Genomic DNA, 14,373 nt, shown 5'->3' with positions numbered 1-14,373 from the left:
TGATTTAATGAGAGCTGATACAAGATAAGTACCCACATGTATGTATACTTTTCATTCATTTACATAAGTCAAAGTGTTCAATGTTTTTTTCTGCAGGAGAGGCACACCAATGAAGTCTATAAAACCAAATGAACCAGTCCGGCGGGAGGGGCCAAAGGTAGGTTTTAAATCACACTTGTATTGCCTGTTAAACATAGAATACTGGAGTGTTGGAACAGGGGAATGGGGCGTTTCAGGATCCTACACTACTACAAGTCACTTCTACAAGTCAGGCCAGCCTGGGACAAGTCAGTCTGTAGGCTACTGGATAATGTCCACTTAAGGTTTCAAACTGCAAATAAATGGATTTCATAACTGCTGATGATGTAGCTATTAAATTTTGGATTACTAATAAAGTAGAGTTATTGTTCTTTGAAATATAGCATTTTTCTACAAATAGTTTAGTAAGAATTAACATCAACCATTGTGTCATAAAATGAGTTCAAGTGCAATGTTAGTCAGGACAAGTGACATTCTTGATTCTTGTTTTATCAGGATTCATGAACTGAGCAACTAGGATCCAGATCAATACAGCCTAAATACATGAGATGTTTTATAGATAGCAACTTCTATTTTGATATTTTCACAACATTGCAGAGTTAATTCCTGCTCCTTCATCAAGTGAATGCTGAATCAGTACAACGAATGAATATATGTAGAGATTAAAACATGTTTACACAGTGCAATATAATTACGCAGCCAGTTAGATTGGATTGAAGGTAGCAATGTATTGTAATAACAAGAGGGGCTAAAAATGGAGAATAGAAAAGTTGCTGTCCATAAAATATGTCATGTATTTACATTCGTCCAACTTCTAAATGCCATCGAAAACTTTGATATAACCTAGTTCATTCTGAGTTGCTTGCTTGTAAATATGGATGAATAATTTTGATAATCCTATTTGTGCAACACTCTATGTGATTACTAAAAACACCTTTAAAGGTCTGGCTTAGAACTGGTCATCAGCACCACATGTTTGTCGTAGGAGGTCACTAGCTGGAATATATCTGAGCATGAAGTTTAACAATTTAAAATGGTTTATTTTGTTTCAGTGGGATCCAGACAGAATTGTCTCAGACACTAAATTTGTGATGGGAGCGCGAGCTAACAAGTAAGTGAATAGATTTTCAGCAGTGAACAAATGTCCTGTTTGTGGTACATGCAGCCTTTATGTGCTCTACTGATACACAGTACAGCAACACGGTTGGCCAGTAGCCATTTGGCAGCGTTTAAGATTCCTGCCTGTCTGACCATCTGGAACGGTCTGTTTTCACCTCAGATTTGAAGTGTAGTCTGTCCGGTGGTCTGGAAAAGTTGTCAGAATGACCCTTTAGGATTCAGAAGTAGAACTGATGCATGGTAACCATTGTTATGAGACGTAACTGAAATAAAGAGGCCTCAGATGTGACTTGTTAAAGCAATGTTCTTTTGTGATTTCAGAGCTCTTGGCCTTGGGGCAACTCGAGGACGTTTATACATCAAACACCCGGAAATATTCAAGGTATGTATGTTCCACATTGAGTGAAGGAGGACGAAGTGTGTAGGAATTACAATTTACAGTGTTAGGCAGCTGCCACATGACCGAGATGTAGTTCGCCTAAGTGATGTGTTTGAGTCGGCCAGTGCTTAAAGCATTCGCCTGTCACACTAAATATATGTGCAGCTAAACTGACTTTATGTTATTTCTTTGCTTAATGCCTGTCAGGAGGCACCTAATTCAGGTTCCTTGCCCCAGGTCCTCTTGCAGATAAATGGCCATCTGGGATTCAAACCCAAACTGTCAGGTCCAGAGTTACTTACCCTGACTGTTATTTACAGCTTGTCGTAAAATATCTGGAATAGTGCTATAACTCAAAGCACTCTAAGATTGAGGTCCTGTTACGGTACATGGTGGAGTCCGCTTGGCACAAAATCTAACCAAAAAACTTACAAAAATATTAATAATACTCAATGAAACGCTAATCCTGTGCTAAAACTTATTAAATATTTTATTACTAGTTTGTTATCCCCTGTTGCATGTTTATCGTGAAGCGGGGGATATAGTATTTGGCTCTGTCCATCTTTACAGATTGGAATATCTTAAGAACTGTTGACTAGATTCTTTTCATATTTGGTATCCAAGTATATCACAGTGAAAGAAAGGCCTCAGTTTTGGTGATGTGGACCTTCATCTTAAGGTCACAAGGGGACTTAAATGTTTTATCTTGTCAGCGAGATATCTCCAGAACTGTTCACAGGATTTTCTTCATATTCAACACCAAACTTTATCTAGGGAAGATGAAGGTCACCCAGCTGTTTTTGGTGACCTTCACATATTTTTGAAGGTCACAGCGACTGGTTTTTTTTTAGGAGTTTCATACACTGGTCAAGGTCTGAGTGACTCTTCAAAATATTTCATCATTTGAACAACTACAGGTCAAGATATCCAGAGAGTTTGAGAGTAATGTTTTTGTTGACATTTTACTTCATCTTAAACTACGACCTTCACTTTAATTTCTTTATAAGGTTGATTTGATAATATGCGGCGGGGGATTATGTCACCTTAGTGACAAAGCTTGTTAAGCAAACTCTTAATTCTTAGAAAAAAATCACAGAATTGGTCTGATGTTTTGATTATGATCAGTATTTCCTTGCATATTAGCATAGATGTCTGTGAAAATGAAAGCACAAAACATTGAACTCTGTCGCTGGATCTGCCATTAGTTGCTTTTGGACATGAGAATTGAGTGGGCACTTGTTGTACACGAGGATTGAGTGGGCACCGACTAGAAAAGACTTTTAGAGAGAATTAAGGGGACACAGTAAACTGGTAGAACATTTTCTGATTCTGTAAACCACTGTTGTGACACCATTAGAGGTTGCCATATAGCTGAATAGTGCTGTACCCCGTGAAGGTCCATGTGAGAATATAACCCACGTAAGAGGCTTGTCATAAGAGGCTACTAACAGGATTGGGTGGTCAGCCTCACTGACATGATTGACACTTCATCGGTTCACAGTTGCACAGATTGATGCTCATGCTGTTGATCACTGGATCATCTGGTACAGACACATTTACTTACAGACTACTGCCATATAGCTGAAATATTGTTGACTGCCACGTAAAACTAAATTCACTCACGCATTGAATAGTGCTCACTGTGCCTGAAAACAACAATCATAGGATATATTTAAAAGAACTGAAATGTTTGTCTGAAGTATCTTCAGGCTTATCAAGGATAACCTGTATGATTGATTGCAACCTTGTTTTGTGCTTCAGTACTCTGGTGACCAGGACGACAAGGCGTGGCTGTACGAGCATCACTTGATGCCTGCCACAGGGGGCAAGGCCTACATGTTGATGGTGGAGGACATACAGGAGCTGAGTAGGACAGACGAGTACAAGTACGATGTCCACTAATACAGTATTAGATACCATGCGATTTAACCTTGTTCTGGATACACAATGATGGTAGGGTAGCCTAGTGGTTAAGGTGGTTGCTCATTGAAGACCCGGATTCAATTCCCTACATGAGTGCAATGTGTGAAGACTGTTTGTGGTGTGCAGTGATATTGCTGGAATATTGCTAAAAACAATGTACAACAACACCTGCTCGCTCCAGACAAACAAATCATCATACATCTCACTCACTTGTTCCTTACCACAATATTCTATATTTCACAAGAGATATTAGATATCTCACTCATGTGCTGCTACATAGCTAGAATATTGCTGAACGCAGCCATAAACTCTCTCACTCATTCTTTTTCATGTTTCTCATGGTTGTGCATTAATACTTGGCATAGACATTCACACAACACATTCACAAACCAGACTCAATTATTTACAGACTGTCTCCATATTGCTGGAATGTTACTGAGCATAGCATAAACAACAAACATACTGAACCACCTCAAGGCTTTGTTGTTTCTCTAGATGCAACGGAATCAAAACTGATTTGAAAATTCAACTAGATACACACTTTAAGGACTATCGAAATAGTCATCTGCACTAGAAGGTTTTCCTAAGGCTGTGTGATCTGCTTCTGTGTAGGGACAGCCCCAATCTGTTGATGGATGAACTGTACGGATTCACTGTGCCAGACTGGATTCTCTCCAAGATGAAAATTCAGATGAATGCTATGAGGACAGATGTCAGTCGTTCCAAGTTCCACCGCAGTCGTTCAGGAACTCCAACCGACATGAGTTCATACAGGGTAGGTCATGGTGACAAGGTCTTTCAGACTTGATTGCATTCAGGGTAGGTCAAAGGGCAAATAAGGTAGGTCGTTCTGGCATAACTGGCAAAGTTAAGTTTAAGTTATGATTCACTGAAAGACATTGCTTAGAATGGTCAAAAGTATTAAATCTGAAATAAATATGTCTGTCAATGTTTTACAAATAAAAAACTGTTCCAGAAGATAAAAGTCTCTCCAATGAAAATAGTTTGAAGAAACAAATGCTCCTTGTTATCTGTTCCAGTACAGTCAAGTTTTGAAAGACCAATATAAATTCACTACCATTTTTTGTAATCTTAATTTCTGTCTTTGCAGGAAATTGAGGAGGAACCTCCCAAGTCGCTTCCCTTTTCAAACTTCAGTGATACCACCTCAACATATCCCATTTCGAAGTCGGATATTCAGGTAATACATCAGGTTGTCTAAGTCAGTGTTTTACACGACTGCAGGTGATGATCCAGGAGGTTGACTTAGCCAGTGTTTTACACCACAGCCAGTGATGATCCAGCAGGTTGACTAAGTCATTGTTTTACACCACAGCCAGTGATGATCCAGCAGGTTGACTAAGTCGTTGTTTTACACCACAGCCAGTGATGATCCAGCAGGTTGACTAAATCAGTGTTTTACACCACAGCCAGTGATGATCCAGCAGGTTGACTAAGTCATTGTTTTACACCACAGCCAGTGATGATCCAGCAGGTTGACTAAGTCGTTGTTTTACACCACAGCCAGTGATGATCCAGCAGGTTGACTAAATCAGTGTTTTACACCACAGCCAGTGATGATCCAGCAGGTTGACTAAGTCGTTGTTTTACACCACAGCCAGTGATGATCCAGCAGGTTGACTAAATCAGTGTTTTACACCACAGCCAGTGATGATCCAGCAGGTTGACTAAGTCGTTGTTTTACACCACAGCCAGTGATGATCCAGCAGGTTGACTAAGTCAGTGTTTTACACCACAGCCAGTGATGATCCAGCAGGTTGACTAAGTCAGTGTTTTACACCACAGCCAGTGATGATCCAGCAGGTTGACTAAGTCATTGTTTTACACCACAGTCAGTGATGATCCAGCAGGTTGACTAAGTCAGTGTTTTACACCATAGCCAGTGATGATCCAGCAGGTTGACTAAGTCGTTGTTTTACACCACAGTCAGTGATGATCCAGCAGGTTGACTAAGTCGTTGTTTTACACCACAGTCAGTGATGATCCAGCAGGTTGACTAAGTCGTTGTTTTACACCACAGCCAGTGATGATCCAGCAGGTTGACTAAGTCAGTGTTTTACACCACAGCAGTGATGATCCAGCAGGTTGACTAAGTCATTGTTTTACACCACAGTCAGTGATGATCCAGCAGGTTGACTAAGTCAGTGTTTTACACCACAGCCAGTGATGATCCAGCAGGTTGACTAAATCAGTGTTTTACACCATAGCCAGTGATGATCCAGCAGGTTGACTAAGTCGTTGTTTTACACCACGGTCAGTGATGATCCAGCAGGTTGACTAAGTCATTGTTTTACACCATAGCCAGTGATGATCCAGCAGGTTGACTAAGTCAGTGTTTTACACCACAGCCAGTGATGATCCAGCAGGTTGACTAAGTCGTTGTTTTACACCACAGCCAGTGATGATCCAGCAGGTTGACTAAGTCGTTGTTTTACACCACAGCCAGTGATGATCCAGCTGGTTGACTAAGTCAGTGTTTTATGTCACAGCCAGTGATGATCCAGCAGGTTGACTAAGTCAGTGTTTTACACCACAGCCAGTGATGATCCAGCAGGTTGACTAAGTCAGTGTTTTACACCACAGCCAGTGATGATCCAGCAGGTTGACTAAGTCGTTGTTTTACACCACAGCCAGTGATGATCCAGCAGGTTGACTAAGTCATTGCTTTACACCACAGCCAGTGATGATCCAGCAGGTTGACTAAGTCATTGTTTTACACCACAGCCAGTGATGATCCAGCAGGTTGACTAAGTCATTGTTTTACACCACAGCCAGTGATGATCCAGCAGGTTGACTAAGTCAGTGTTTTACACCACAGCCAGTGATGATCCAGCAGGTTGACTAAGTCGTTGTTTTACACCACAGCCAGTGATGATCCAGCAGGTTGACTAAGTTGTTGTTTTACACCACAGCCAGTGATGATCCAGCTGATTGACTAAGTCAGCGAGTTATGCCATGGCCAGTGATGATCCAGCTGGTTGACTAAGTCAGTGTTTTATGTCACAGCCAGTGATGATCCAGCAGGTTGACTAAGTCAGTGTTTTACACCACAGCCAGTGATGATCAAGCATGATCCCGCTGGTCTGTATGTTATTGAGTGTTTCAACCTGCCGTTGGTGAGGTGGCCTAGCGGTGAAAGTGTTCGCTCATCACGCTGAAGACCCAGATTTCACTCTCCACTAAGGGTGCAATGGTATACTTCATTACTGGTTTGGTATCCCGTAATGCAATCCAAAGTTTCAGTATTTTGGTTTTCGTACCATCATTTTATTAACCTGTTCTAAAAAGTCTAGAAATTGAATCATTTTGTCAAAATCTATGCATTTCTTTACTAGATAGAAGTTACTTTCCCAGGAGTAAGTTTTCATATACCGAACCAAAATGGACCAAACCAAAGGCCTTATACTGTAATGTGTACTGTATTGTGATATGAACGTGCTTCCCACATCGGTACAGTGGGTGAAGCCCATTCCTGGTGGACATAATGATATAGCTGGAATATTGCTAAAACCACCTTAAAACTAAATGCACACACATACAGACTGCTTAGCTTACCTTTCTGGTTTTGTGAAAATAAAAACTTCTACATATTATTTCCCCAGTGACGACCTCCATGGGTAGTGGTTCAAGGATCCACTGGAGAGTAGTAGGTTGTGGGCTCATTCACTGCCCGCATCATACCATAGCCATTAAAATATGGTCCTTGTCTGATGCGTGGCTTTGATGGGTAAAACAAGGGCTGGGTAGCTAGGTGTCCGTGTAATGTCTGGGTGGGCTTCTCATGTGCCAGGGTATCTCAGTGACTTAGCACCATAAAACCAGCTTAAGTCTTGGCTAGTACAAGCAGCCACACATGCACACACATGCACATTGTCTTATGAGCAAAATATTCTCAAGTGCTATATTAAAGCCCGTTTCACCTCACCTATTTCCTCAGGTGTATCCTGGTGGTTTGTAGAATGTTTGTCTATTATTGGTCATCTAACCTAACATTGGTCACACTGCTCAGCAAGACGTTTCTGTTTCTGTGCCCCTTGTTGGAATATTGTTCGAATATAGTGGCATAGAACCATACTCACTTGTGGTTTTATCCAAGGACATGAAGCACTCTGTGCCTTCCACGCACATGAACTTGATATGTTACATAAGTGGAGCACTCGCTCACTCATGCACTCACTCTGATATGCTGTTATCCTGCAGATATCCCCATCAGCTGGTGACGATATGGAGTTCCTGTCAACTGCTGATAACGACTCTGCCGCACCCGATCTCTCCCCCTTCAACGTCACGGGTGGGTTTGATGACACAAACTCACCATCCCCAGAAGTCGACAATTTAGATGACCCGACTTTCGTCTTGAAGTAATCATCTACCACAGAATTATCTTGAATCATTCTATCCTATATTTTTGCAATAGCGTTAACATGTGCAATTGTACCTTGCTTCGTATGCTTTAATAAGTTGTGAAGTCTTCATGAGGAGAAATTTACGGTGTTCTGACTTTCGTTGTACAAATTCGAACAAATATTCTTGTGTGCCATATTTCTGTACAATTTTCTGGTTACTGTTGAAATTGTCAAATTATACATTTTCATTGGTATATTTGTCTGTCTGTCTGTCTGTCTTTTTAAGATATTTTCATCTTTAACACTTGTTGTGTTTCCAACCGACTTACATGAAAGTATATGTGTTTGTTTCTTATGAAAAATCAATGGGTTTGTTGTTTCTAATTGATACTGTCAAGATACGTGTTCAGTCAAGCACATGGAGATAATTTTCAATGGTATGACAAATTGTACACATTTTTAATTGAACTGAGGTTATTCCAGTTAAGTGTTTATGAATTCAGTGAATGAATGAAGTGAACAGCATATTTCCGTGATGTACCACACCTGTTTTAATTAAGTAGCAGAGTTGTTATTATTCATCAAGCTACAATTTGAAAAGACATCTTACTGACTGATACTGAGTAAATTTTGAGTATTAAAAAAGAAACTAGAACCAATGGATTCTTTTTATGTAACAGATCACCACATTATTTACTAACATTCAAACAATGACGTTAAAAATTACTCCGGGCAAGAGTAGACATCGACAAGTCCTACTTCAGGTAAGACACAATAGTTTCCTTAATTTTCACATGATGGTCTTGCCGCTTGAAACAGTCACAAAATATTGCTATTATTAGTTTGTAAGATAGCAGAATGCATTGTAAACAGATCTTAATACCCAACTGATCTGAGAGGAAAAATAACAGTGCATATATTTTAAGCTGTTGTGATGTATTTTAAGGTCTATCCTCTGATCAATATTACCACTCTCTGTCACCTAATGGAAAACATTATTGAAACTCAAAAGTTATTTTTTATCGCTTATGAAATTTATATTTCCCATTATGGGTACATTTTTTGTCATTTCCTTTTTTTTCATAATAATGGGGTTTAATGTGATAAGTCTTTCATAGTGGTGAATAAATCAGTCAATCAATTGATCTCACCTCTGTCAGTGATTTTTATTGCGTTTAGGAGACATCAGTTTTCTTAAGAAATGAAAGATCATTAATAATCGCAATATTTTGTAACATGATTTCTCTGCTGAGGACTGTAGTCTAGAACAGACAGGGGGAAATGTCTGTCCATGGCTAGATAACATGCTGTTTTATTGAAAATAGATCAGAAAGATTCACGTCCCTAACAACTCAACTGATTCCAAGAAATGTTTTATCAATTGTTAACTGGATTAGTTTGTTGAACATTTTTAAATGACTGTTTCACTGTTTTATCCTCTTTGCTCAGTATTCGTAGTTAAGTTGCAATGAAGGCTTGTACAAGACAGACATATACTAGAGCGTTTTTTCTGAATCAGTGTACATGTTTGTTGTAAGTTCTTTTCTATGAAACCCTGTTATCTGTTTCTGGAAATTGTATTTGTTGTGTACCTATTGTTGTAAGATATCTTCTTGTAAATACGGATCTGATTCACACTCGGTCATTTTGGTGATATCGTGGTTTAATTACTTACCTTGTACATTCTTATGCTGTTAATAGCACTAATATGACTTGTAGTGAAAAGAAAATATATTTATCTAAACACTTTGAATGATGTTCCTGTGTATAGACATCAACTCCCCTTGGCCTTTTGCCTATTTGTATATAGCTAATGACTCCCAACAGGTAACTATAAATGTCACTACTAATTTGTCTATCATCAAATCATACATACTCATTCAACATTAGTTTACACAAATTAGGTTTCTCGATGAATTTTTCCTTCAGCAAATGCTGTCAAGAGCTGCAAAGTTGCTGATGCAGCATTCAGCATAGGTCAGTCTTGTTCATCTTTAGGCAAATGAGGCAGTGTTCAAGTATATTCAAGCTTGAATAAATGAAAAGTGCAATAGAAACAGGTTTCACCTTTGAATTTTTGATAGGTCTCCTACCAGGTTTATAGGCAAACTAGATGTCTCTTTTATGAAACGGTTAGAGTTGTCATTTGTGAAAGCAGCTAATATTATTTCTGGGGCAGTGATGTAGCTGGGATATTGCTAGAAGTGTCTTAACAATCAACTCACTATAACTGTAATTTACAGCATTTGAGATAGAAAAGTTTGAATAAAGGAGCAAAATCAAAATTTCATGGCCTGATAGGTGGGGAACAATTGCCCCCCAATTATTTACTCACAGTTATTGATCTGAAAAGAATAGGCTATAGATACAAACCAATAGTAATGCCGATAGAGTAAATCATGTTTATGACTCTTGTACTCCATAAAACAATGCGCAAGTAAATGAAACATATATTAAATTTATTCTTTTAACAACAAAGTGTAAACACAGTGTAAGGAAAAGTGATGTATACATATTTCCTGTGTTAACGCAGATTAGATCTTCGTGTCTTGAAGGATTTATCCCTAAAATGGATTTTTTACTCATAGTTCAAATCTTTATTGTCAGTTGACATGGGTATTTTTTTGATAACTGAGTCTGACAAACAAAACAGGATTTTGGAATTTCAAATGCGAGACAACTTGCTTGTGTTTGTACTTGATTGTGCCAAAAATATTGATCACATATTAGAAAGTCCTGACAGGGTATATAGTAAACCAGATCGATAGTTTTTAGGTGGTTCTTGTACAAGTACATGTACCTTCAACAATGAATGAAATTTAATCTATTAATGATCTCATTAGCTAATGAAATTGTCACAAGTATTGTTTCTTTAACTGATGAATGTGCAGGGAATTAAATTTTGTTAATGCCTTACATGAAATAGTTTGCTGTCTACTTTGAATTATGATGGAAAAGATTTTGCTCTGTAATTTAGCTGAAGTAATGGACTGAATCATGACATTTGACTCAATGAATCTATTGCATAAATACACATCTATTACCCATCATTTCCTGAAGATATATTTATATGATTTTGTGCTATATTTTGTTTGTAGAAAGTGTTCTATTTATATCCACATTCACAAAACTATATTTACAAAAAACGCTGCTCTCACTCACATATTACATTGACTCCCCTGCAAAGGGAAAGTTTGAACAAATCTTTTGAAATCATCAAGTACCTGTATTGTAATTTTGAAGACTGATTGAAGATAGTTCTATGCCTATTTCAGCAATATTCCAGCAATATCATGGCAGAGGACACCAGAAATGGGCTCCACACATTGTACCCACGTGGGGAATTGAGCCCTGGTTTTCAGTATGATGAGAGGACCTGTTAATCACTTACTACCCCACTGCCCTGTAGAAGTAAAGTCATGAAATGTTTTCTACTGGTTTGAACCCAGTGTGGCCCTCACAAAGTCCCAAACAGTAAACATTCATATATCTTCAGGATATTCATCGCTAGGTGTGATATCAGTGATACCAGTGATATGTGATATCATCTAAGTTTTGTTCTAGTAGGCTTTAGGCATAGCTGTAGCCTAGTGGTTGAGGCTTTCGCTCATCATGCTGAAATTTGGGTTTGATTCCCCACATGGGCATAAAATGTGAAGCCCTTTTCTGGTGTCCCTGTCAAGATTTTACTGGGAAAACTGTTGAAAGTGGTGTGAAAATAAACCCTCTCACTCACTATAATGTGCTTGAAACAGATAAGACTTTGTGACCGGAACTTGTTCATCAAAAACAGACCTTAAAGACTTCATGAGACAGTTGATTTGTTAAATGCTTACTTACATTTAAAACAGATGTAATTATCTGTCTAAAACATGTTCACATTGTTCATGAAAGGGAACATCACTAAAATTTGTGCAGATATGAGATATCACTAAAACTGACCTAAAACAGCCCCCAATTACTCAATGTTAAATGAGTGTAAAGTAAACCAGAAGCATATAGTAATGAAGTGTTTGCAAGTACTTGTTGGTTTCCATAAATTTTGGATTTGTTTGACAGGGGATGTGGAATAACGAGATTGGCATCAGAACAACTTATTTATGGAGAGTTTTCATGTGTTTTCATGTGTTGTTGATGTTTTCAGTATGCATAATTATCACAAAAGGAATGGCAGGGAGGCGTTTTCATAATTGACATGGGAAAATGTATGTTATCCATGTTTCCATTACTATAACAAGTGGTCATTATATAGTAGCTTCTATTTTCTTTAGATTGCCCATAGTTGTGTATAATGTACCCATCAAACAACAGACATCATTCACGTTCACTAAACATTCTGACAAAATTTGATGATTTTTGATGTTCACGATCGTAAGCTACTATGGCCTTTGTTAACCTTTCTGAAATTTATTGTAACTCATGCAAAAAATAATCACAAATGCTAAGTGAAGGTATTTATAAGGTAGGAATGTTCAATGCACATACGTTCACCTGTATACAATTCACCTAAAAAAATTATTTTTCCCTTTTTTGGCTATATCCATTATAAATGCCCATGACAGTTAGCCTACTGTCAGTATGGTTGATTTAAGCTCTTGTATTAGTGCAAGGTTGAATTTCTCATTGGTCACTAAACTGCAGTGGCAATAGATCCAGTTACAATGCTGTCAAACAATTGCAAAGTAAGGTGTTATTACATTTAAACAGTACTGTGGGGTTTCATTTACAGGCAGAAGATTTGAACGTTCCAAATCCCATACTTAAGACAATCTTAGTTCCAACATTACTGTATGGAAAATTGCATTGGTGCATTGGGGAAATTGCGATTAATGCAATGTGATTTTGGCCCAACGACTATCATGGGTCAGTGTTAAAGCACAGAATTTGAGATTATCAACCATCAAAGTTCATACTGTGGAATAGATAGGGATCAGTTACAGTAGACTAATTAAAGTTTCTCAAAGACATGCATGTGGTAGGCAACGGGCATTGCCAAACCATCTTGGCATTGGGGTGTTTCAAGTTAGTGGTGGGAATTGGTTGACGTTGCATAATTGATGATTGTTCATTTCCAGTGAGCAATCATTGGTTAGCATCATATTTTAGATTTTCCTAATCAGGTTGTTATTGCTGATAGGTATAAAGAAAAAACTCCAGGTTCTCTGTTGTAAATCACTAAAATAGTGGTTCCAAAATGGTCTGTGTTTGATTAGGAGAAAATGTGATTCTTGTCTGGGTCGTTTGGTCCCTGTGACCATTCTTTGATTATTTCAATAACTGGAGCACCACTAGTTTAGGTAATAAGGGGGATGCAGAAACCACTGTGTGTGGATGTCCCTTACTGATAAGTTGATGACGACTGAATGCCGTTTCAGTGCTGCAGATGTTCGAGGTTATTGTGTCTTTATTAATCAAGGTGTTTATCAAAGCTTAAGTGAACTTTATAAGATGACAGGAGGGTAGTTTGGGCCATGTACATGAGACATTTTTAACATGGTTATATTAGGACAAATCAATATTATTTCGGATTTTTTTTTTTTTTAAGGATTTTAATTTGTATTTTTTTTCTTATATATTATGAAATACTACTGGCGAATCTGTGAAACACGAAATAAAATTGGTCTGGCTTTAGGTAAAATTGTATAAAGTTTATTTTTAAAAAAATATTTGGATTGGATATATGTGCTTGTTTCCCCAATGAAGTTGACGAGTTGACAAGAAGTGTACACGCTCTACCAGTTGGTGCTAGATATATATAGACTGGTACTAGCCTGAAACAGACTACGTCTTTGCTGAAACTGACAAGATGGTGCCGATATGTACATACGACCATCCTTTCCTGTGATACGCGAACTTCACACATATTGCCTATATCTGCCAATCAAGTCATAATACTGTTGTGTATTTCACCACTGTCAACAGTTGACATACATTTCACTGTGGGGCTTTTGTTGTTTGTTTCATTGTTTGTTTGATCTATCTCCACTCTCACGCTCTTCCCACGTCAATATTACTTGTTGTTTAGAGTATGGTAACTTAGTTACAATAAAGCGTCAATATCAAGTCGTTCTTCTTATCTGTTGGGACCTGTGAAGTTCAAGAGTAGAATAGGCCTTCAGCAACCCATGCTTGCCATGAAAGGCGACTGTGCTTGCCGTAGGAGGCGACTAACAGGATCGGATTGGTTGACATATGTCATCGGTTCCTCATTGCGCAGATCGGTGCTCATGTTGTTGATCACTGGATTGCCTGGCCCAGACTCGATTATTTACAGACCCCAGCCATATAGCTGGAATATTGCTGAGTGCAGCGGAAAACTCAACTCTTTCACTCTTGTCTGTTAGCACCGCCTCCCTTTTTCAGTGGAGCGTCCAATCTCGGGTTCCAGCCTTGGTCGACTCGTACAGGCGGGCTTGTAACGCTGAAAACTGCCCTCAAGGTGTGTACTGTCACTAACAGGGTCTTAGAACTATACCATTTATATAGTGCTGAGACCCCGTTTGTGACTTGATGGCACTTTTTTAGCACTTGAAGCCCCGGCGGCCT

At 38.6% G+C, this 14,373-nt stretch overlaps 1 protein-coding gene across 2 annotated transcripts in view; it reads left to right on the top strand.

Moving 5' to 3' along the window:
* LOC137298590 (uncharacterized) overlaps positions 1-13,888 on the top strand; it is a 32,580-nt gene extending 18,692 nt beyond the window's left edge. For both annotated transcript variants that reach the window (XM_067830895.1, XM_067830889.1), the window contains exons 9-15: positions 97-157; positions 1,092-1,150; positions 1,480-1,540; positions 3,299-3,423; positions 4,073-4,235; positions 4,572-4,661; positions 7,682-13,888. In XM_067830895.1, coding sequence (XP_067686996.1) covers positions 97-157; positions 1,092-1,150; positions 1,480-1,540; positions 3,299-3,423; positions 4,073-4,235; positions 4,572-4,661; positions 7,682-7,846 — 724 coding nt within the window. In that variant the 3' untranslated portion in view covers positions 7,847-13,888. The remainder of the gene's footprint in view (positions 1-96; positions 158-1,091; positions 1,151-1,479; positions 1,541-3,298; positions 3,424-4,072; positions 4,236-4,571; positions 4,662-7,681) is intronic.
* Positions 13,889-14,373: the final 485 nt, after the last annotated feature.

Source organism: Haliotis asinina, chromosome 1, assembly GCF_037392515.1.
Source record: "Haliotis asinina isolate JCU_RB_2024 chromosome 1, JCU_Hal_asi_v2, whole genome shotgun sequence".
Classification (NCBI taxonomy): Eukaryota; Metazoa; Mollusca; class Gastropoda; order Lepetellida; family Haliotidae; genus Haliotis; species Haliotis asinina.
This window is presented reverse-complemented; position numbering and strand designations above follow the sequence as displayed.